We start from the raw sequence: 26,853 nt of genomic DNA, 5'->3' as shown, positions 1-26,853 counted from the left end.
AGTGCATCCAACCAACCGTCTTCTCAGTGCTCTTTTGGCTGGGCTACTGCAATTCGGCCATAAATCCACTCATTTATGCCTTGTTCTCTCACGAGTTTCGTATTGCCTTCAAACGCATTGTCTGTCGCTGTGTGTGTACGCGTAGTGGCTTCCGAGCTTCGGAGAACTTCCAAATGATAGCCGCACGGGCGCTCATGGCACCGGCAACATTCCACAAAACAATATCAGGTTGTTCGGATGATGGGGATGGACCGGATTTTAGCTGACTAATGATGTTGGATGATTTTGAGCCAGCCCAAAATGAGCCTGAACCAATGCAAAATGTCATATCACTGCCAAATAGAGGAAATAGCGATGTCAAGGAAGCAGAGGGAGAAAAAGAAAAGCGAGAAACGCGACAAAGCGAGGTTACAAATGTCCAAGGCAAACAACATCACCAATTGCCGCATCAAAATTCAGAATCAGAACAAATGCAACGGAACGATCCGAGAAGCAGCATAAGAAGTGGTCGTCGTGGTGGTTTTTGTAAGGGGAAAAATTTATTTTAAATGTTTGATTTTTATAAATGATTGCAAAAACTATCTCAGGAGAAGAAGATATATTTCGACGAATGCAAACTGTACCCAATGGGGCCATACCTGGGATGTTATGTCCCCCATAGAATATATTATAAGTTTTTACATTAATTCATAATAATGTGGTTAAGTCCAGTACTTTTGAATTGCTCCATAGTAAATAGCATTCTTTAGATTTTTATATTCTCTTAAATTTCGAATCTACTAAAATTCTTATAAAAATTTCCACAGCGGATAATGAAAAAATAGGATTACTAAAATGACTGCAACTCCACAAAAACGCCTTAAAAGCTACATTTACATTTTACAAATGTGGATTTTTTCAAATGAATCTGCTCTGTAATATTTTCAGGCTATTATATAATTTAATTTGTGAGTGAACAAAAAATAACAATTGAGGTAAGTTTGGCCGGGAAAGTGTTATCAAAACTATAATACCACAATCGAAAATGAGTTGAAGCAGGTACCGAACATTCGATACGAAATTGATATTTCCGCCATTACTGTTGATAGTTTCTATGGGCTTAAAATGAAAATATTAGGTAAATTTGGTAAAAATATTAATTGTTACACTGCAAAGTGAGTATGCAAAGGCTACAGCCGGGCGATGCCGACTATGTGATGGACTACAAAAAAAAGTCATTATACCCTACAACACCAGGTGTTGGGGGTATTATAAGTTTCATTGGGCCAAAAATAATGTAACTCCTCGAAATATTGGTCTCCGACATAGGAAACTATGTATTGATCTTCCTGTCTTGCCGAGCTGAGTCGATCTAGCTATGTATGTCCGTCCGTCCGTCTGTGCGTCGTTAGTTTGTAAACACGCTCGATCCTCACGAAATTGAAAATGGAGGTGGCGTTAGAGTCACAATATAACCCTATTGTTTTTGGAGTTGATCGCACAATATTTAGGGTATGGAATGGGGGTTGATATAGGCCACAATTATAAACCAATGGACGTGGTAATTTGCATGGAGTTACAGTTCAGGCCTGGGCAGAAGCTAACCAGTTTGAATGGTAATCGGACAATATTTACCGGGTGAAATAAAACATAAATTTTATGTCAAAAAGTACGAACATTTCAACTAGACATGGAATATTTTTAATCCCGGCCAATCACAAATGCATTTAAAGGTGACTTCTAAACATTAGAATGAATCTAATAGTCAATATATCGTATACGTAACAAAATAGGTACAATATATACATATGTAAAATAAATAGGTCTTAGTTATTCTGCTTAGAAGTCAAGAACCGCTGGACAGATTTTCACAATTCTCATCAATTCTTTTGCCAGAAAAGGATAATATCTAACAAAAAATCGTGTAAAAATATGACAATAAAAAGTGAATATTTTTTTTATTTTTTATACCCTACAACACTATGTGTTGGGGGTATTATAAGTTTGATTGGGCCAAAAATTATGTAACACCTCGAAATATTGATTTCCCACATAGGAAAGTATATATGGATCTTCCTAGCTCGCCGAGCTGAGTCGATCTAGCTACGTATGTCCGTCCGTCCGTCTGTCCATATTAATTTGTAATCACTCTACAGGTCGCAATTATGGCCCGATCTTCACGAAATTTAGAATGGAGGTGGGGCTAGGGTCAGAATAGAACCCTATTTATTTTGGAGATGATCGCATAATATTTAGGGGTCGAAATGGACCATAAACTGAAAAAATGTCGGATTTTGCAGTAGCTATACAGGTCGCAATTATAGACCAATCGACGCGGAACTTCGCATGTAGCTAGAGTTTAGGGCGGGGAAGAAGCCTACCAATTAGGGTGGTCATCGGATAATATTTAGCGGGTAAAATAGACCATAACTTTTGTGTTGAAAAAATTCAAAATTTTTCATTAAACCGCGAATATTTTAAATCAAAACCACCAAGCCATGACAAGGTTACTTCTGATCTTTACATTGATGTTAACATCCAACAAAACGGATATATAGCAAAATATGTGCGATATATATGTCTATCAAAGAAGATATGCTTAAAAGATCGAGAACGGCTGAACTGATTTCGACAGTTCTCATTAATTCAGAATGGCCTCTTGGCAGGAAAGAAACAACGTGTAAAAAATCGCATAAAAATATCTCTCTAAAGATGAAAATATTGATTTTGTAAAATTTTCTCATATTTTTTCAATTTTGTCAAATTTTTGGCATATTTTCATTTTGAATTAAACATTTGGTAATATTTCTACAGCTAACAAAACTAAGTAGTTAGGATATCAGGATATTATATACAGATCGCATTTATGGCCCGACCTTACGAAATTTTTCATGGGGATAAGATGAGGGTCAGAATAGAAGCCTACTCTTTTTGGAGATGATCGCCATATATTTAGGGGTTGAAATGGACCAAAAAAACTGCAAAATTGTCAGCAGGTCGTAATTATTGCGCGATCCTCACGCACATTTGAATGGGGGTTACCGGGCATTGCAAAAGCCAAGCAGTTTTGGATGGCCATCCAAAAATATTCAATGTGTGAAATAGTTTGCCAACTTTTGTAGACAAAATACGAAAATGTCCATTCCAGTGACTTTTTGGAGAATTCACAAATACAGGAAAGACGCACTTCTGACTATTTCGTTGAAGAATATTGTCAAATGTCTGTATCTCATATAGATGCGGTTTTTGATTGAAACCAATAATAATTGTTAATCTTTTGCCACTTCTGAGAGATTATAGGTTTTTGGGAAATATTGGTTTCAGATCTAGGAAGACCATTTACGTGCAAAATCTACCAATAAATTGGAAATGAGCAAATTAGTTTAAATTGCTATTATTTGAAACCCGATGGTTTTCTTTTATTATTTGTCAATCAATCAAATGGAATTCTTTCGAGTTTCTCGCCTATATAAACTGTATCGTTTATTATAGTGTTGTAGGGTATTCAACGGTCGGCCCCGCTCGACTGTAGCCTTTCCTTACTTGTTTTTTTTTTCAATTTTTGTCATATTTTTATTGCATGCGATTTTTTCAATTTGACTTACAATTATGAATTGTACATTTTCTAAAGTTGTTCTACACCCTGCAACACTATGTGTTTAGAGTATTATATACAGGTCGCAATTATCGTGCGATGCTTACGAAACTTTATATGGGGTCAGGTTAGGTAAAAAAATCCTAATTTTGCTGTCTCTACAACCAATCGACACAGAATTTTGCATGAAAAGAGAGTTGAGTAATGGGAAGAGGTCTTGTATTTTGGATGACCATTGGATTACATTTAACTATAAAATGGACCACAAATTTCGTTTGAAATTGTTTTGAATACCTAACAACACGACGGACTGCGTAAATATTCTGGAAATACCCCGGTCAAAAAGCTGAGGGTAGGGCTCTGTAACAGCATATCAAAAACGAAATCTTCCAAAATGGATTTGGATATAAGGGGCCTTTCAACATATTCTAGTGTTGTAGGGTATCACATGGTCGGCCCCACAAGAACATAGCCTTTGCTTACATGTTTCAAATATGGATTAGAATAACAAATGTAATAATTTCCTATTAGGCTCCTCCGCTTTAACTGACCTCATAGATCTGAAATCAATGCATTCCAGAAAACTATGTTCATTATAAAAATGTCCATTTTTTAAGTAACGTAATATAGTCATGCAATGGCCAATTTTGATTAGTGACCGGGGCTACGAGCCCATGTTAAATTTCAAGGCAATTTCCTTATATGTATGTAATCTGGCATACTAATTGATATTCAAACAAGTAGGCAAAAGCGACCTACAACACTACAGCATATTGGAAAACCTCATTAGGTCCAAACCCATTTTAATCGATTTTTTTTAAAACAATGCCATACAGTCCTGCAAAAGTGTTACCTTTATGTTTTGACCGTGGCGTTTGCTCCATATTTACCGCTCTCTGTCGTGCTGATTGTTATTCAAAAACAATTTTAAAAAATAAAAAAGAAACAATTTTCAAAATGCTTAATTTTCTTCTCATGCCAAATTCTGTATGTATAGGTTCTTAATTGTGACCCGTAGAGCGACTGAAAATCGGGCAAATTTTATTTTTTTCGCTCCATTTGAATTTACATCCTTGAAACAATAGGCTTCTTTTCTGACCCTAACTCTAACTCCAGACAAAACTTAGTGAGAATTGGACGATAATTGCGATCTGAATATAATACCTCAACACATATTGCTGTAGGGTGTATGAATTATTACAAAATGTACAAATCAAAATTGTAAGTCAAATATGAAAAATCGCATGCGATAAAAAAAAATTGATAAGACATATTCCCTTATTATTGTACTAATTTTCAGCGATTTTCTTAGATTTTATCCTTTTCTGGCAAAAGGCCATTTCGAATTGATGAGGATTGTCAAAATCAGTTCAGTTCGGAATAACTACCAACCATCAATTTTATGTGCATATAAATTCTTGGCTATCAATATCACTGTATCGGTCAGAAGAGATATTTTAATGTGTTTATGATTTCGCCGGGTCTATTTTAACCGCCCTGACCCCGATTTCATTTTAAATTCCGCGTCGACTGGTCTATAATTGCCACCTGTAGAGCAGCTAAAAAATCAGCAAATTTTGGTCCATTTCATCCCTTAAATATTTTTTGATCATCCCCAAAAACAATAGGGTTCTATTATGACCCTAATCCCACTTCTATTCTCAATTTTGTGAGAATCGGACTATAAATGCGACCGCGTGGTTACAATTTAAAATGGACGGACATAAATATTTATAAAAATATTTGAAAATTCAGATTACTGTCTACAATATCACATCAAATCAAATGGACAGATCAGATGTGAGAATCTTCATAGAGTCACTTTCTGAGTCGATTTATTGAAATTGGTTTAGATATAGCTCATATATATCTTCAACCCATATCGGGTTAATTGTGCACCAAATGGCCAATATAAATCCAAATGGCCTGTATTTTGGCACATCCAACCGAATTCAATCAAGAAAATAAAATTTGGTGAAAATCGGTCCAGATATAGCTATAGCCAAATATCATTGTTGTCGAATGCATATTACGCATGTGAGGGACTTAAGCACAAAATCGGATGAAAACTATATATATGGGAGATATCAGATATAGCCCAGAAATACATCTGCCAAATTTTATCAAGATCGGTTCAGATTTGTATATAGCTCACATATATATCTTCAACCGATTTCGGGTTAATAGTGCACTAAATGGCCAATTTCAGTCCAAATGACCTGTATTTTGGGACATCCAATCGAATTCAGTCTAGAAGCAAGTACATCGAATTAGAAGAAAATCGGTTAAAAAATAACTATAGCTCCAATATATATTTTTCATCCGATTTGGTGTTTAAGTTCGTAATATGCACCTCACAAGAATGATGTTTGGTATCAGATATCAGATACATCCCAAAAATACCTCTGCCATGTTGTATCAAAATCGGTTCAGGTTTGGATATAGCTCCCATAGATATCTTCAACCGATTTCGGGTTAATAGTGCACCAAATTCAGTCTAGAAGCAAATAAATCAAATTTGGAGATATAGCTATAGCTCCCATATATATGTTTCATCCGATTTGGTGTTTAAGTCCCTCAAATTCGACAACAATGATATTTGGTACCAGATATCTTATAGAGCTCGGAAATACATTTGCCAAATTTTATCGAGATCGTTTTAGATTTCGATATAGCTTCAATATATATCCTTAATCCGATTTCAGGATTATTGTGCAAATAATGACTAATATCAGCCCAAATGGCTTGAATTTCATGACGTACATTTCCATTTTGTGCAACTCGTTTCTGATATATATTTTTTTAAATATAATCCTTCTCTAAATGATATCATGTACTCCATAGGTATATTATTCGGTGTAAAAGATTAAAATGTCTCCATCTAATTTAGTGCAAAACGATTGAGAATTGATACGCCTCCTATATTATTCGTTCCTTCTGGAACCAAATTGTAACTGCTCTAAAGCCAAAGGTTGATAGGAGGAATGATCTACTTCAAATAAATTGTTTTGTTATGTGAGCTCTACTCTATGTGGATAGTGGTGTAGGGTACCATAAAGACGGCCCTGACTGACTTTTGACATTTCCTAACTGGTTTATGTATATCGATGTATGTGAAAGAAATACACCAATAGCAATTGTTCTTTAATATTTTCATCTTCCATGGAAGATGATATAAAAATGTAAATTTTGAGAAAAATCTTTCGTATTGATTTTTCCGACATACAAGATTAGGTCATTACAGCTTATATATTGTCATTTTATCGCTCATGACGGTGAAACTTATCACTAAATTTCTCATTGAGTGATGTTCCTGACGAGAATTTTTATTTTAATCTTGTGTGGCTTTGCAGCAAAGGCATCACATTGTCTGCCCATTTGGTTTAAAATTCAACTTTAACCTAATTTCTTCCCCAGAGATAGTTTTTGCACAACAAATCATTCAGGAATTTCTTACAACCTGGAGTTTCCCTATAAAAAGAAATTAATAGTTTACACATAAAATAATTTTATTTTAGATTTAAATTTTATACCAAACATCACTCACTTCAGTACATATTTATCGATATCAGCAACATGTTTCTATCACAACAAAATTTGATTTAGAACTATTCAAAACGAAGTTGTAAACAAATGGCAATAATTTTTATTCATAATTTTCAAAGAAAAAAAATAAATACAAAATATTTTACAAGAATATGAAATACAACAAAGTCAGAAAAACTAGTTATAAACAGAACAATTTTAAAAATTTACATATATTAGTTTTAAAAGTATAGTTTTCATATGGATGTAGAGATGTAAGTAGAATATTTCATGTGTCACTTGTCTTTCTGGAATATTGATTTTATTCTATATATGTATGTAAATGTATGTAAACAGTATACAATATTACAAAATAAGTATTTTTTATCTTTAAGTGCAAATGTACGTGTATGTATGTATGTATAAATTGATTTTATCTAGCCTTTAAGTATCAATCATAGAGATAAAATAAGAAACAAACAACAGCAACAACAGGGGGAAAAATGAATGTATACAAAACCCATTGACATTTTATTGTCATCATATGTATAAAAGGAAATTATATATTGTCATTTAATTAAGTTAATTTTAGTTAATAACACAAAAACTACAACAAAAACTTACAGACAAACAAATGATCAAACATAAAAAGGAACAGAAAATTTAAAAAAAAAAACAAATAAAAAACTTTAATTATTGTTGTGTATGAAAAAAACAAAAAAAAAACAATGGCATTACATCCTTTTTGGAATGAAAAGAGAAAAGAATAGAAAGTCTTCGCAAGGAAAACGAAAACAAAGATGGCCAAAGGTAATCTACTCGAGCGTGAAAATAAACAGGAATCACAAGGTAAATGTGTATACGATGTGAAGGTAAATAATATGGATTCTATCGCCATTTAAAGTCAATATTCACTATTCATGGTGGCGTATGAGTTATTATTGTAATTTAACAAATAGCGATCATACGACACGATGCACGTATTAAAGAACAGGTGGATTGTAGAATGTACGTTTCATTGGAATTATTATTTTATTCTATAAGAAGAGTACTTAAAAATACTTGGAACAAGGTAACTTCGGGTCAAAGGAAAATGATTTTATTTATATTAAAAAAAAAAAAAAATATTTGAAATTGTCAGAATTTCTTAAAATAATCCTAAATTCTCTACAAAAATGACCGCAATGAGATACAGTTATTGTAAGATATAAAATCTACATGTTGTGAAAAATAGTATGGCTACAAATTATTATCATTTGATACCGCTAAATTTACATTGTTGGAATTTAAACGGCCTAAACGCTTGCGTAGAGTGCGAACTGAAGAAAATATCGAAGCTGTATCGGCCAGTTTTAGTTATGACCATCAATAATAAATTCGTCGACGTTCGCAGCAATTACGTCTCTGTTACTCAACATAGTGGACAGTTTGGCGGAGGTAAAAGGCTTCACCTCTCAAACAGAGCTGGTGTGGAAGTTGAAGTCGAACGACCTACCACAACACCGAATTGTTGGTGAATGGAAAGTTGGTCGAATTTTAACTGTTTTATCGAAAAAAATTGTTCAGGTACGAAGCATATTGTGGGATCGATGGATGCATGAATAAGCCAAATTGTCAATTTTAGAGTGAAGATCAAATAGAACCATACCAAAAGCACTACCCTGAAATGATATCCAACTTTTCTTGTCGGTACCTCCCGATATTCGGCATTTTTATGATTTTAGCTACATTATTCACTGATTTTTTTTGTTCAAGTTTCGCCTATGAATATTGTAATGGTTTATGACGAAAGTTACCTAAGCAGGTCCACGTCGTATAATATATAATAATATAATATAACGGCTATATTCGATATTTTTAAGATTTTAACAGAATTTTTAAAGGATTTTAATTTTTTTTTTTTTTCGAAAATTCCCATAATCGTTCCAAATGGTGGAGGCCCGGCCGAGTTTACAGACTGCTATCATTTCTAGGCCACTCGTCCTACAGCTGTTAAAATTATTCCAGTGACAGCTCATTATATTGTTTACAAGCGTACGAAAGCACTTTGGTGAGATTTTTTTAGAAAAAATGTTATTTGTGATGGAATTCAAGCATGATAGTGTAATTTCTTAATATTTGGCTGGAAACCACATGTGGCTATCGTTAGAGCACCACAGCATTTAAATGGGAATAAATCTTTTGTGTCTGGTACCATCGCTCGTAACCGGGATACTGTACGCTACCATGGCCCGAAGTCAAGGAAGTGGACGGAAGAAAACAGCAACATCAGCAGAAATGGTTCGAAAAGTAACGAAGCGATTTAATCGAAACCTGCGTCGCAGTGGCCGAAAAATGGATAGTTAGCTGAACATATCGCAATATTCCATTCGACAAATACAGAAAAATGAGCTTGAGGTAAAGCCATTCAAATTCCAAAAAGCTGAAGAACTTACACCGCAACTGAAAGAAAATGGGCTCAAAAGTGCTAGAGAGTTACTTCGCTTGGCCAAATGTGGTGAACGGCCGAATTAGGTTTTCTCCGATGAGAAAGTATTCGTTGTCCAGCAGTTTGTAAAGAACCAAAATGATCGTGTTTACTTGCAAAAGAGGTCAGCTGAAAATGTGCACCTTCGGTTGACCACCAGAGCTCAAGCGCCGGCCATGGTGATGGTGTGGGCCGCCATAACAGCCGATGGTCGCTCTCCGCTCCGTATTAATCGACCGAGGCATCAGAATAAATGTCGAATATTATCGCGAAAATATTCTGGAGGGTGTATTAAAGCCTTGGGCACGCAAACATTTTGGCCGCAGATCTTGGACATTCCAACAGAACTCATCACCTTTGCACTCAGCACGCGCCACCCAAGAATGGTTACAAAATGAGTTCCTCGCTTCATTTCCAGTGCACAACGGCCACCAAAATCTCCGGATACCAATCCGTTGGACAATTGTGTTTGGAGTATTTTGGAAAGCAATGTTGGCACTAAAAAATACCAAATTGTCGATCACCTAAAGCAAGCGATTCGCCGGCATTGGGACAAAATACCGCAGGGCAACATTCGGGCAGCGTGTGACGGTTTGATTTGCGGTTTGAAGGCCATAATTGGTGCCAATGGTGACTAATTGGAACAAATCTAAACTTATTCCACAATTTGATGCTATATGCGACATTTCATGCTTTCATTCAATTAAATTACAACAAGTAAAAAAACATTAAGTTCGGCCGGGCCAAACTTTTAATACCCTCCACCTTAGGGTAAAAGAAACATTAAAAGAAATGTGGCAAAAACCATTAAAATGCCGAATATCGGAAGGTACCGTTATATGGGGGCTACACCAAATCATGTACCCATACTTGCAATGTTTCGCCACCGGAGCTGGAACCCATTATGACCAACATATACCAATTTTCAGACAAATCCGTGAAAAAATGTGCGAAAATCATCAAATTACCGAATATCGGGAGGTACCGTAATATGGGGCTATACCAAATAGTGGACCTATAATTACAATGTTTCGCCACCGGAGCTGGGAAAATGAAAATGTGGAAAATGTGGCAAAAAAAAAAAAAAAAAAACTGAAATACCGAATATCGGGAGGTACCTTTATATGGGGGCTATACCAAAACGTGGACCTATACATGCAATGTTTTGCCACACGCACAGGGACCCGTTATGACATACAAATACCAATTTTCAGACAAATCCGTGAAAAAATGTGCCATAAATCATCAAAATACCGAATATCGGGAGGTACCGTTATATGGGGACTATACCAGAACGTGGACCGATATATCTCATTTTCAATACCAACCATCCTATATACAATGCAAATTGCTCTGCTAAATTTTGGCGCTCTACGTCTAATAATGTGGGCTGTATCGTGATTTCAACAGACAGACAGACGGACAGACAGATAGACAGATAGACGGACAGACAGACAGACATCGTTAAATCGACTTAGAATTTTATGCTGATTATGAATATATATACTTTATGGGGTCTAACACGAATATTTAAGGATGTTACAAACGGAATGATAAAGTTAATATACCCTCCTTTCCAAGGTGGAGGGTATAAAAATGTAAAAATTATGGCGTTTGACTTTATTGCAGTTTTTTATCTCACCCTGTATATCATAATAATTACACATGTAATCCAAACAATACTGTGGAATATGTATGCTCTTATTTCAATAGGTGAATCTCGCAAACATTTTCCACTATTCTCCAATTGAACTATTGTTAGAGGACTCTGATTAAATGTCAATATTTGGAACACATACGACAAAATCTATGTGTGTATATATATTAATTCCTACATAAACATTTTCGTTATTACGAAGAAAACTGAAGGGCAGACATGGCAATTTATTTTGTGGATCAAGATACATTGGTCAACCTTGAACAACATTTATTCATTGCTTTTCACAAATTAATTAGAATAACAATATCAGTTCCCTTTTGTGGCATCGTTCATCGGTATTTACAATCTACAAACATATATTTAGTAGACAAACTTAACAAATTTCATTTAGCTGCTAGTTTGGGAAGAATTCCAAGCTAGAGTTTAATAATAAACTTTTATAGATAAAGGCATATGATTGGAAATATGCAGGACGCAATATCGAAGAAAATTGCAATGCAGATAATAGAACACACGGTCAATGACCCAAATGAAATATGAAACGAATGCTTTGCAAAGAAAATTGACCCAAGTTATAAATATACACGATTGTCCAAACATTCCGCCCAGACATAAACAGATAACATTCCAATGACCTGAGGTCAAAGACACACACAAACAACAGAGGGATTGTAATTGATTCTCGGTATAGTATATAATAACAATAATATAATTTCTATTCAAGTTGTTATTAAATAATTTCTAATTGGTACAAATTCTATTGGGAAAGGGAAGGGACATATTTCTGGTTTGGTACTTCAACATCAATTGTGGTTTGTTGCGTTTCTACAAATCTTTTTAGGTTATTTTGACTATTTCATAAAAAATTCAAGGTGAGTGCTTTGTGAACTCACAGCTTTCTTTAAAATTAATGCAGTTTGTATACCAACCCATTTTAGTTTAAAACACTAAACTAAAATTACTTCCTAACGGATTGTATTGAATAACAACAAAAATGTCTATACTTTCGCCTGGTTTTATGGCATTTGAATTATTTCCGGTTTCAAGTTTATTAACCTTTAACTTCACAAGGCACACGTGGCATTACTTGTCTATAATTGCGTGTGATAGTCCCAATTAATATTTCATTTTGGGAAGTTCATTTTTGTATGTATTTTTAATACCTAAATGAATTATACATTGAGAAAAAGAAAGGAGTGGTTAAAAGTCGGACATGACCGACTGTTTGATATCCTATAACACTATGCATAATAAGAAGAGCTTCCCGTTAGAAATATAAGTTTTTATTGGGAATACGAATTGCATACGTCAAGGAGGTGGACGGAAGAAAACAGCAACATCAGCAATATTCCATTCGACAAATACAGAAAAATGAGCTTGAGGTAAAGCCATGGAAATTCCAAAAATTGCAAGAATTTACACCGCAACTGAAAGAAAATGGGCTCAAAAGTGCTACAGAGTTACTTCGCTTGGCCGAAACTGGTGAACGGCCGAATTTGGTTTTCTCCGACGAGAGAGCATTCGTTGCCCAGCAGTTTGTAAAAAACCAAAATGATCGCGTTTACTTGCCAAAAAGTTCAGCTGAAAATGTGCACCTTCGGTTGACCACCAGAATACGGATTGCATACATAATCCTATACAGGGTGAGATAAGAAAACTGCAATAAAGTCAAACGCCATAATTTTTAAATTTCTTTTAAATTTTATTGAATGAAAGCAAAAAAAGTCGGAAATAGCATCAAATTTTAGAATAAGATTAGATTTATTCGAATTGGTCACCTTTGGCACAAATTATGGCCTTCAAACGGCCAATGAAACCATCACACGCTGCCTCAATGTTGCTCTGTGGTATTTTGGCCCATTCCCAGCGAAGCGCTTGCTTGAGATGATCGACACTTTGATATTTTTTAGTGCCAACCTTGCTTTCCAAAATACTCCAAACACAATAGTCCAACGGATTGGTATCCAGAGATTTTGGTGGCCATTGTGCACTGGAAATGAAGCGAGGAACCTCATTTTGTACCAATTCTTGAGTGGCGCGTGCTGAGTGCGATGATGCTGCGTCCTGTTGGAATGTCCAAGGTCTGCGGCCAAAATGTTTGCGTGCCCAAGGCTTTAATAAACCCTCCAGAATATTTTCGCGATAATATTCGACATTTATTCTAATGCCACGGTCGATTAATACGAGCGGAGAGCGACCATCGGCTGTTATGGTCGCTTTCCGCAAATTCTTGTGGCCAACCAAAGGTGCACATTTTCAGCTGAACTCTTTGGCAAGTAAACACGATCATTTTGTTTTTTTGTTTACAAACTGCTGGACAACGAATGTTTCCTCATCGGAGAAAACCAAATTCGTCAGCTAACCACTTTCGGCCAAGCAAAGCAACTCTTTAGCTTTTTTGAGTCTATTTTCTGTTGCGGTGTAAGTTCTTGCACTTTTTGGAATTTCAATGGCTTTACCTCGAGCTCATTTTTCAATATTTGCCGAATGGAATATTGCTATATGTTCAGCTCACTAGCCATTTTTCGGCCACTGCGACGAGGGTTTCGAAGAAGTCGCTTCTTTACTTTTCGAACCATTTCTGCTGAAGTTTGCTGTTTTCTTCCGTTTATTTCCTTGACGTCGGGCTACGCTACCAGTATCACGGTAACAAGCTATGGTACGAGACACGAAAGATTTATTCACATTTAAATGATGGAGTGCTCCATCAATAGCCACTTATGGTTTTCGAGACAAATATAAAGAAATCACACAATCAGGCTTGAATTCCATCACGAATAACTTTTTTTTCTTGAAAATTGTCACCAAAATTATTTTGTACGCTTGTAAACAATATAGTGAGCCGTCACTGGAATAATTTTAACAGCTGTCGGACGAGTGGCTTAGAAATGACAGCAGTCTGAAGTTGGTTGGAGTTTTTTCATCTCACCCAATCGCTATTTTGACGTTTTAAGTCACATCTTTCACCAGAGTTATTTTAAATTTTTGAAATTCGGAGTTGTCAATGGGCTCTGCTTCCTATGACAAATGATTATCCATATAATTCTACTTCTCCGTAAAGGTCCCATGTCCTCCAAGTATTCGGTATTTTGAGGATGTTACCTAAATTTGTTTGGTGTTCGTAATAGGTACATCCTTCTCTGGCAAATAACTGACTGTAAAGGTCCACGTTTTCGTATGGTCTAATATAAACGAAATACTTGATATTTGGAATTTTTAAAATTATAGCGACATTTCGATGGAATTTGTTTGCATTTTACAAGTTTCTTCGAAATTGTTCAGGAGATTAAAATTTCGGACCCACAAAAGTGAGGGGATTTAAAAAAAACTTAGTTCGACTATTTTAAAAAATGTTGAAAAGGGGGAAATTTTTGCCTCTACTTATGAAACTTTGCGATGTTAACTGTCCAATACACGTGACCTCTATTAATATCTCTACTCTCATAATCTACTGAGCTTTATAGAAGAAGAAATGAAGTTTGTCGCGTGTAATATTAAATAAATGTTGAAAATTATTGATTTCTAACCAGTTTTCCAATACAAAGTGATATTTAAAAAAAAACTCCGGTCTCAAAATTTATCGTTGTGGAACGATATCCACTTCGATAAATCATTAAAATGATTAAAGCTTGCTACAGAAGTTGCTACAAAAGAGTTAAAAAATCCTTTCAAAATTTACGCACCTGGAATAGGAAGGGGATAAAGCATATCAACAAGTTGACTTAAATAGCTTTTTATCATTAACTGTATACCTCTTCTTTTTTAAATGGAATAAACATCTAATCATGTATCTAAAAAATGGAATTTTCTTAAAATACCAACATAGCAGCTCTTCAAGCGGGGGGTCTATATCTGAAACATTTTTGATTAGAATAAACGAATCCCTCAAGATATTGAGATGTATTCTTTGGGGGTTATGAAAAATGTATTTATTTCCAATTTAAAGGTCAGAAAATCCCATAAATCTGCAACTTTTACATTCCCGAAAATTACATTCACTGATAAAAACAGTTAGCATCTGACGGACGAAATCAGCATCAATGTAAAAAAGACAAGATTGAAAATATTTGCGGGTTTTTGGCATTTCTCATACAAAAGTTTCGGTCCACTTCACTTGCTTAATGTTATCCGACGATCGTTTAAAATTGCAGATTTCTATCTAGGTATATCTGTCCTATACCCCATGTAGAATTCCGCGTCGATTCGCTTATGATTTTTTTTCTTTGACCTGCAGTGGGAGAGCTAAATAAGAAACACATCCTCAAATATTTGACGATCATCATAAAAAATAATATATTCTAACCCTGATATGCAGTAAAAGTTCAATTTCATAACGGATTTAACTCGCCAAGACATTATGAGGGTATGCTGCATAGTGGACATATAATCAACATTTTGAAGTGTTGCAAACCAAATGCGATAGGTCTATATTTCATGTTACACGTACATGAAAAGTTGTCCTAACGCATACCGCCTGAAATTGTTTTAAAAATATTCACAATTGCGTATTCTATTTCAAACGTTAAATATTAACCGATGGGAATTCAAAACTTGTTCGTAGTTTGCGGAAGCTCTCCTTAATAAATTTAGTGTTCACTATCCAAAAAACTGCTACTTACCACCACTTCCAATATTTTAAATCCCAAATATTTGTGATTTCCCTGCACGAATCTTTTTAACCCATGACATTTGAATGAACGAAAAAATGCCATTGTCATTCAATCATAATTTCTTATATCCTTTAATACTACGACTATGTCACATAAATAACAATTACTAGTTGTCATCACATCAATTCCCCGCCCCTTTTAAATAACTAATGAAATCTATAATTTTTTTTTACTCCTTCCCTCCGCCCACGTTCCAGTCGTCCATTGCAAAATCATACATTGTTAATGATAGTAATTAAATTGCTTTCATTTCATCTCTTTTTCGAATATACTATTTTTCAGTTCAATTAGTTTCAATTGAAAAATTCATAATTGAAAATTGCACTCGAATAACGATGAAGATGATGAATTACATTAGTCACATTAAGGCTTAGTTGGAGTGTCGATAATTCTACGAAGTAATTACAAAACAACTTTTATTATTATTTGTTGTTGTTGTTGCTGTTGCTGTCGTAAACCCACGACAGCGAGATGTAACCACAAACATAACGGCGGCAACTACAGACAATATGACAAACCCAGTGACAAGTACTGTCAATTAAGTTGGTGAAGAGTTGAAATACAATTTAATTGATTCGAAGAAAACATCAACTTTTAGAGATTCAAAAAATAATGTGTTGGATTTAAAGTGTGCTTTATTGTGTGGTATTGAAATTAGACTATTAAGACTATTAATGCAGACTAAAGGGTTTTAATGAAGATTAAATATTTAATGTTTATGAAAATTAATGTAGTGCAATGACTCGTTATTAAACTAAACAAATTAATAATTGTTTTCAAAATAAAGAATTATACTAATAACCGATATATTTAGAGCTTAAAATTCAGTTATATTTTTATTGTTACCAGCGTTCGAAAATAAACTGTACACAAAAATAGTGTACTGTACCGGTACAGTATCCCTAAAAAATTTTAGCGCTAGTGTACCGGTACACTACCACTAAAAAATATTTTAGTGATACTGTACCGGAACACAACGATGATCGTAGTGTATCGCATAAAATAAATTCAGCTTTTAATTTCATAATATTGAATTGTATTAATAATGTTTGCATTATCAAAAACATCATACATCTAATTTTTCTCACAAATCGTAAACAACACATGTGTGGTACACTACCGGTACATTATTTTTTTTTTAATGTTCCGCCATGTGGTACACTACGATTTTGTAGTGCTCCGACTGCGGAACTCTACGATTTCGTAGTGCGGTACAGTACGATTCTCGTTGTGTTCCGGTACAGTATCTCTAAAATATGTTTTAAGGGTTGTGCTCCGGTACAGTACATTATCTTAGTGTACCACTCCACCTCGGAACGGTATAGAACACTACGGTACAGTACCATACTGTTAATTTTCGAACGCTGATTGTTACATACAATTCTTATAAAATGTAATTTCACGCTATTATCAACGCCAAACTAAATAAGAATGTCGAAATATCGAATTGAGAAGTGATCACACAAGAGAGCCAACAACAAGTGCCAGTTTAGATCCAACGTATTAGAATCAAGTGATCCCGTATACCAATGTCATACTAGAAAGTGGACCTGTCTTGATGTTTTTATACATTCCACCATAGTATGGAAGGTATATTAAGTTTGTCATTCCGTTTGTAACACCTCGAAATATACATTTTAGATCCCACATAGTATATATATTCTTGATCAACATACAATTCTATTTCGATTTAGCGATGTCCGTCCGTTTGTCCATCTGCCCGTCTGTGGAAATCACTCTAGCTTCCGAACGAAATGTAGTACGTTGATAAAATTGTACTCAAATAAATTATGTCTGCAGGACTTTTAGTATTAAAAATGGATCATGTAGGTACACGTTTTGGTGTAGCACCTATGTAATGGTACCTCCCGATATTCGGTATTTTGATGATTGTAGAGAAATTATTCACCGGAGTTGTTTGAAATGTGGTATTTGAAGTTCGTAATGGATACTGCAGCATAAGACAGAAAATTGTGCGTGCCGTTCCACGTCTTCGTATGGCCCCCAAATAATAGTATCTCTCCATATTCGGTATGTTGACAATTTTATCTGCATTCTTCGGCGATTTATTTCAAGTTTTGCATTTTAATGTTGTAATGGCTTATGACAAAAGTTGCCTATGCAAGTCCACGTCTTCGTATAGACACTAATATACTCGTAACGGCATTCGGTATTTTTATACCCTCAGCCATATGGCTATCATTTGATATATACCGTATGATCTCTTATAAAATGTGATATAAGTGTCCGATTGTCTTCAAATTGCACAAAACAAAATAATTTTATTAACCCAAGGTCTAGTGCAAAGATGGAATACATCGGTCCACCTCTTCTTATACCTCCCTACAAAAAAAAAAAATATATATATATATATATATAAGCAATAATCCGATTTTGTTCCAACTTTGCAAATGCTAATATCTGCGTGAGTTCTAGCTCAGGTGCAAAGATGGATAATATTGGTCCACACCATCAAATGTCTCCCCCACAAAAGGTAAAAATTTTGAATAATTATAACTCTTAAAAATCTTATGTAAGAATCCGATTGTCTTAAAATTCCACACATTCCAATATTTTTATAAACACAAGATCTGGTGTTAAGATGGAATATATCGGTCCACTCCTTCTGGTTCCTCCCCCACAAAAGGCCAAAATTTTGAATATCTATTGAGCTCAAAAAATGCGAAACTAATATCCGATTCCATGTAGACTTGGCACATCTGAATATTTCTATCAATACAAGACCCCTACAAAGGGTCAAAGTTTTGAATAACCAAAACTTTTATAAAATCCGAAATAAACATCAAATTCTCTTTATATTTCACACATCCATTATTTCCACAACAAAAGATCTGCTGTGAAGATGGGATATATCGGTGCACTCCTTCTGGTACCTCCCCCACAAAGGCGGAAAATTTTAAATATCCATGAAGCTCATAAAAAAGCGAAATTAACATCCGATTCCATTCAAGACTTGATATATCTCAATATTTGCATCAATACAAGATATGTTATAAAGATGGTAGAGATCGGACCATTTCTTTTGCTACGTACGCATAGAGTTCAAGATTATGAAAAACAAAACGATTAAAGAATGCGAAATAAGCATTCAACACTTCACACATACAAACATTTTTGCTAATCTCTTATCAGGTCTGCTATCTGTTGTGCAGATAATATATATCTGTGACCCCTTCTGGGTCTTACTTACAAAGGATCACAAATTTCAATACTTTTATCTGTATCTTTGAAAAATGGTAATATAGGCCAAATACCAATTATTTTTTTTTTTTTAATTTTCATATCTTATGATGCGAACGAGGTCTCAGCTTTAGTTGATTTTTTGTTTTTTTTTTTTTTGTAAAATATTGTTTTTATCAAACTTTTAACAGGCCCATTCTTAGGAATATTTTCAAAAACTTCTTTGACAAAACTTGGATTTTTAGTTTAATATTTCCAATATATAGATTCCTCCAAGTTAGCATTTCCTCCAATACTGTACTCAATGAGTTTTTTTGAATGATAACAGCTTTTTTATACCCTTCTTTGTAAAGTTAGGTTTGGAATATTGGAGATTTGTCTTTCAAAACCCTATTAAAATATGAACAAGGTAGTCGTGTTTTATTGTTTGAGAACATTTGCTGTTCATTCGTTGACATATATTTGGTGTTTAAACAGCGTGAGTTCAATCATTTCTTATCATACTCTTAAATTATCCGAGTTCGAAACATCAAATTGGGTTCAGTGTCTTTATAGTCACAAAAGGTATTTTTCACAATTACGTCACAGCAAATGATGAAGTTATAATAAGAGTAGATAATAAGTATTTTTTTAGGCTATAAATATATACACATTTCCTGGGCGAATTTTTATACCCTACAACACTATGTGTTGGGGGTATTATAAGTTTGATTGGGCCAAAAATTATGTAACACCTCGAAATATTGATTTCCCACATAGGAAAGTATATATGGATCTTCCTATCTCGCCGAGCTGAGTCGATCTAGCTATGTATGTCCGTCCGTCCGTCTGTCCGTCTGTCCATGTTAATTTGTAATCACGCTACGGGTCGCAATTATGGCCCGATCTTCACGAAATTTTGAATGTAGGTGGGGTTAAGGTCAGAATAGAACCCTATTTCTTTTGGAGATGATCGCCAAATGTTTAGGAGTTGAAATGGACCAAATACTGAAAAAATGTCGGATTTTGAAGTAGCTATACAGGTCGCAATTATAGACCAATTGACACGGAATTTCGCGTGTACCTAGAGTTTGGGGCAGGGAAGAAGCCTACTAATTTGGGTGGTCATCGGATAATATTTAGCGGGTAAAATAGACCATATCTTTTGTGTTGAAAAAATTCAACATTTTTCATTAAACCGCGAATATTTTAAATCCCGGCGAACTCACAAAGCCATGACCAGGTTACTTCTGACCTTTACATTGATGTTAACATCCAACAAATCGGATATATAGCAAAATATGTGCGATATATATGTCTATCAAAGAAGATATGCTTGAAAAATCTCTTATATGTCGAGAACGACTGAACTGATTTCGACAGTTCTCATTAATTCAGAATGGCCTCTTGGCAGGAAAGAAAAAAACGTCTAAAAAATCGCATAAAAATATCTCTCTAAAGATGAAAATATTGATTTTGTAACATTTTCTCATATTTTTCCAATTTTGTCATATTTTTGGTATATTTTCATTTTGAATTAAACATTTGGTAATATTTCTACAGCTAACAAAACTAAGTAGTTAGGATATCAGGATATCATATACAGATCGTATTTATGGCTCGATCCTTACGAAATTTTGCATGGGGATAAGATGAGGGTCAGAATAGAAGCCTACTCTTTTTGGAGATGATCGCCATATATTTAGGGGTTGAAATGGACCAAAAAACTGCAAAATTGTCGCCCGATCCTCACGCACATTTAAATGGGGGTTACCGCACATTGCAAAAGCCAAGCAGTTTCGGATGGCCATCCAAAAATATTCAATGTGTGAAATAGTTTGCCAACTTTTGTAGACTAAATACAAAAATGTCCATTCCAGTGACTTTTTGGAGAATTCACAAATACAGGAAAGACACACTTCCGACTATTTCGTTAACGCTGATTTCGTTGAAGAATATAGTCAAATGTCTGTATCTCATATAGATGCGTTTCAGTCAAAAACCAATAATAAATGTTAATCTTTTGCCACTTCTGAGAGGTTATAGGTCTTTGGGAAATATTGGTTCCAGATCTAGGAAGACCATTTACGTGCAACATCTACCAATAAATTGGAAATGAGCAAATTAGTTTAAGTTGCTATTATTCGAAAAATAGAGAACGAAACCTGATGGTTTTCTTTTATTATTTGTCACAATATCTTGTGGAATTTATTATAGTGTTGTAGGGTATTCAACGGTCGGCCCCGCTCGACTGTAGCCTTTGCTTACTTGTTTATTTTGAAAATTATACTAATTACCTAAATATTATCAAAATCCATATCCATTGTATTAGTCAATCAGCATTAGTTTATTAGGATCCATTTATTCGGTTAAATTCGGAAATTTCTGTCACCAAGCTACAGCTGCCAGTATGTAGAATTAAAATAATATTAGACACACGCAGAGGAATGTGGAAAGCTATTTTTATCTCTGTCTTCCCCTTTCCCCTGGTACAAAATAAAATGCAAATAATAATGGCCATAATTTCCCATGTCACTCACGTATTAACTGAATTAAATCATGAACTTTGTCCGGAATCAATGATAATAAAGGTTACTTCGATTCTAAGAAAAAAAAACCATCTACTCTGAATTGAACAACAATTGCAGTTGCCGCAAAGAGCTGTATTTTATGTTTTATTTATGTAGTTACGAAACCAACGGAACATGACGCTACAATGCTATTGAATGTTTACATTTTGAATATATCATGTCCTTTCTCCCAGCTTCTATTTAGCCTTCATTAACATGTGTTTCCTTTTTTCTTCTCCTTCTCGTTCTTCTTGTTCGTCTTTCACCTCTGTAGGTTCCAAGGGCATTGGATCACGTTTCGACGAACAACGTTTGACACTGAGAATACATCGTGGCCGTGGCTCTAATCAACATGACTCCACACACAGCAACGGCAGCACCCAGAGTACAACAACGACCCTGGGCACCCCCTCGCCCGAGCGCATGAGTAAATACTCCACCCGCCGATTGCACCAGCACGATAAAATAAAGATTTCCGTCTCGTATCCATCCAACGATAATATATCGGAAATGGCCCAGCACGTACATGAGACGGCTAATGTAAGTCACAGCCATAATCAGCACCATCATCATGAACGAGGACGTACGGCCTCGGCCAGCGGAGGTAACATGCTGTTTGCCGTCCATTATGGCACACAAAATGGTCGTGATTGCACCGAGACTCAATTGTACCGGCATCAACATCACCAGCATGGAGGCAATTGTTTTCTGCAGGTGGGCAAATCGATGCCTGATATGATGCGCAGAAGTTCGAACAGCAGCGATAACCAGCAAATGTTGCAGACACGGCCGAATAAAAAAATGGGCAAACGTAACATAAAGGCCCAGGTGAAACGGTTTCGCATGGAGACGAAGGCGGCCAAAACGCTGGCCATCATTGTGGGCCTCTTCATATTCTGCTGGCTGCCTTTCTTTACAATGTACATCATACGACCGTTTTGCCAGGACTGCATCGATCCGTTGCTGTTCTCCATACTCTTTTGGCTGGGCTATTGCAACTCGGCCGTGAATCCCATGATTTATGCCTTGTTCTCCAAAGATTTTCGGTTTGCCTTTAAACGTATCATCTGTAAGTGCTTTTGTTCGGGCAAATCGATAAATTTGAAAACGTCACGACGTGGCAGTGATATGTCAGCCATACGCATAAGGGGACGAACGCCGAGCATTACGCCCAGTGCGGCGGCCCATTCGTTCGGCGATGAGTCGGAGTACCATCACAGCGATCACAGTGAGCACAGATGACCCTCGTTCGGGCCCACCAATTCCAGTTCACAGAATAGCTTGGGGGTCCGAAAGTCCAGTTTGAAAGTTCCTGTTTATGAGATTTGTCATCCTTTGGTAATGGATATTGGGGGAGGCGGTGGTGGTGGTGGTGTTGGCAGCGGCAACGCAGCGTGCAGCAATGCCAATGGTAAACGAACTCCATTGTAGCCATTAATGGAAATGCAGTGTTTTAGTTCGTCGGACAATGGCGCCACCGTCCTTCAAACCGTCGCTGAAAGCAATAGTCGTAGTGTTAGTATAAAAACCTTGTGTAAAGAAAGCAAAAGTAAAAGGGGCAGGGCAATACGCTTAAAGTAAATATCTATAGACAAACAAATAAAACAAAAAAAAAACATCCCACACCAACTACAACAAAATGAACTAGGGAAAAATGAGAAAAAAACGATATTTATAGAAAACCCAGCAGTACTCATCAACATAAACAACAAAGAATTAATTAAAACTTTGTATGTAAGTGTAATTAACTAATGACAAACTTAATTAAGAAATTACATTGCATACCCCTGCTAACCCTTTTTTTCTCAATGCGATTATGCTTATTAAATTAAAAAGGGGGAGGTTATTTTCCAAATTATTCTTCAAACGAACTGCAATAACCTTATTTTATTGTTTTTTTTTTTTTTTTTTTTTTTGTGGTCTTATTGTCGCAGAAGTATAAGAAACCTAAATAAGAAAATGACACCATATTTATTATTAGATAACATAAATAATGATAATAAAAAATACACACAGACATAAATTGAAAGAAAGAAACTCTTAACTAGGGACAACAAATATAATTATAATGCAATACAAAAAAAAAAAAAAAAACAAAAAAAAAAACAAATTAGCTTAATGTTAAATATTTTGTATAAATATTCAATTAGATAAAATAACAATATATATAACTATTTGGAATTAATTAATAATAAACATTTTTCAATTTCTTAATTTGGATATATTTTTGAAAATTTGCAAAATGCCTACGGTATAAAATTAAATTTTGGCTTAAAAACCTCTTTGGGGATTGAACGTTAGGAGGAAATTATATCTTTTGTAGCTCAATATTTATTTTTTTGATATTGTCAAAATGTGTCTCATCAAAATACCGTGTTATGGTATAATCAGTCTCTCTGGAAGAAATCCGTTTCAGTTGATTCTTTCAGATTCTCGAACAGATCATAAATATTTCTCTTAACACAAGATCTAGTGTGAAGATGGGTACCTCCCCCATAAGGGAAAAACACCATTTGGAAGGAGCGTTTAAGGTTTAACAGGCACAAAAGCAGCAAGTTCGACTGGGTCGAACTTGAAATACACTCCACCATTTGGAACGAATTAGGGAATTTTCAAAAAAAAGCAAAATCCATTTAAAATTCTGTTAAAATCTTAAAAATACCGAATATCGGAAGGTGCCGATATATGTGAGGGATACACGATATTGTGAACCTATAAAGACATTTTTAGACAATTTCATTGAAAAATGTGGCTAAAATCATCCAAATACCCAATATCGGGGGGTACCGTTATATGGGGGCTGTACGATATCATGGACCGACATAGCCCATCTTCGAACTTAACCTGCCTGCAGATAAAAGACAGACAGACGTTTTGACCATAGTATCCAGACCAATATTATAAATCGACTTAGAGATTTAAGAATGTACCTCAATAGCCCTTAACTGCACTTGGACACTTACCAATAAATGTAAATTATTATAACCTCCACCTTAGTATGGAGGGAATATTAAGTTTGTCATTCCATTTGTAACACCTCGAAATATACAGTGTAGATCAGTGTTGATCAGCATAAAATTCTATATCGATTTTCGATGTCCGTCCGTCTGTGGAAATCACTCTAGCTTCCGAACGAAATGAAGTAGGTAAATGACATTTTACTCAGATGTATATAATGTCTGCAGGACTTTTGGTATTGAAAATGGGCCACGTACGTCCACGTTTTGGTATAGCCCCCCATATAACGGTACCTCCCGATATTTGGTACAATGATGATTTTAGCGACATTATTTATCGGAATTGTTTTAAAATTTGGTATTTGAAATTAGAAGCGGATACTAGAGAATATGATAGAAAATTGTCTATGCAGGTCCACGTCTTCGTATAGTCATAATATAACGGTACCTCCCGATATTCTGTATTTTGATAATTTTAGCGACATTATTCACCGGAATTTTTTCAAATTTGATATTTGAAGTTCGTAATTCATACTACAGCCTATGACAGAAGATTGCCTGCGAGGACCACGTCTTCTTATAGCCCCCATATAACGGCACCTCCGATATTAGGTACTTTGATGTTTTTGGCAACATTATTCATCGGAATTGTTTTAAATTTGGTATTTGAGATTCATAGCGGATACTACAGAATATGACAGAAAATTGTCTGTGCAGGTCCACGTCTTCGTATAGCCCCCATATAACGATACCTCCCGATATTCGGTATTTTGATGATTTTAACTACATTATAAACATAATTTTTTTCAAGTTTCGCATTTGAATATTTAAATAGCTTATGACAAAAGTTCCCTATGCAGGTCCACGTCGTCGTATAGGCCCCTTATATAACGGCTACATACAATATTTTTAAGATTTTAACTGAATTTTTAACGGATTTTATTTTACCTTTTTTTTTGAAAATTGCCCAATTGCTTCCAAATGGTGGAGGATATTCAAAGGTGCGCCCGGCCGAAATTACAGCTTTTTTACATGTTTTTTTATATTTCTTCAAAATCGATACATAAAAGCTTCTTGACTGTATATATTCGGATACTACCTTAATCTAGGCAAATATGATTTCAGACAATTTTATTAAATTTACCTGATAAATGTCGCGAAATTTCTCTTTAAGTATACAAATAATATGACACGTTAAAAATGTTCTTCCTTTTTACTTTGAATTATCAACTCTCCATTTAAAGATTCAAATATTTAAAAATTTCACATAATAACAAAAAAGTATTTTTATACCCTACAACACTATGTGTTGGGGGTATTATAAGTTTGATTGGGCCAAAAATTATGTAACACCTCGAAATATTGATTTCCCACATAGGAAAGTATATATGGATCTTCCTATCTCGCCGAGCTGAGTCGATCTAGCTATGTATGTCCGTCCGTCCGTCTGTCCGTCTGTCCATGTTAATTTGTAATCACGCTACGGGTCGCAATTATGGCCCGATCTTCACGAAATTTTGAATGTAGGTGGGGTTAAGGTCAGAATAGAACCCTATTTCTTTTGGAGATGATCGCCAAATGTTTAGGAGTTGAAATGGACCAAATACTGAAAAAATGTCGGATTTTGAAGTAGCTATACAGGTCGCAATTATAGACCAATTGACACGGAATTTCGCGTGTACCTAGAGTTTGGGGCAGGGAAGAAGCCTACTAATTTGGGTGGTCATCGGATAATATTTAGCGGGTAAAATAGACCATATCTTTTGTGTTGAAAAAATTCAACATTTTTCATTAAACCGCGAATATTTTAAATCCCGGCGAACTCACAAAGCCATGACCAGGTTACTTCTGACCTTTACATTGATGTTAACATCCAACAAATCGGATATATAGCAAAATATGTGCGATATATATGTCTATCAAAGAAGATATGCTTGAAAAATCTCTTATATGTCGAGAACGACTGAACTGATTTCGACAGTTCTCATTAATTCAGAATGGCCTCTTGGCAGGAAAGAAAAAAACGTCTAAAAAATCGCATAAAAATATCTCTCTAAAGATGAAAATATTGATTTTGTAACATTTTCTCATATTTTTCCAATTTTGTCATATTTTTGGTATATTTTCATTTTGAATTAAACATTTGGTAATATTTCTACAGCTAACAAAACTAAGTAGTTAGGATATCAGGATATCATATACAGATCGTATTTATGGCTCGATCCTTACGAAATTTTGCATGGGGATAAG

The 26,853-nt window shown here is 35.1% G+C and overlaps 1 protein-coding gene across 1 annotated transcript in view; it reads left to right on the top strand.

Moving 5' to 3' along the window:
- The window catches only part of LOC101893475 (octopamine receptor Oamb), a 242,466-nt gene extending 218,736 nt beyond the window's left edge, over positions 1-23,730 (top strand). The window contains exon 7 of the mRNA XM_020036170.2: positions 21,921-23,730. Within this exon, the coding sequence (XP_019891729.1) occupies positions 21,921-22,888 (968 nt within the window). The 3' untranslated portion in view covers positions 22,889-23,730. The remainder of the gene's footprint in view (positions 1-21,920) is intronic.
- The last annotated feature ends 3,123 nt before the right edge of the window (positions 23,731-26,853 follow it).

Source organism: Musca domestica, unplaced genomic scaffold, assembly GCF_030504385.1.
Source record: "Musca domestica strain aabys unplaced genomic scaffold, Musca_domestica.polishedcontigs.V.1.1 1, whole genome shotgun sequence".
In the NCBI taxonomy this organism is placed as follows: Eukaryota; Metazoa; Arthropoda; class Insecta; order Diptera; family Muscidae; genus Musca; species Musca domestica.
Note: the sequence above shows the minus strand (reverse complement) of the source record. Positions and strands in the feature narration are given on the sequence as shown.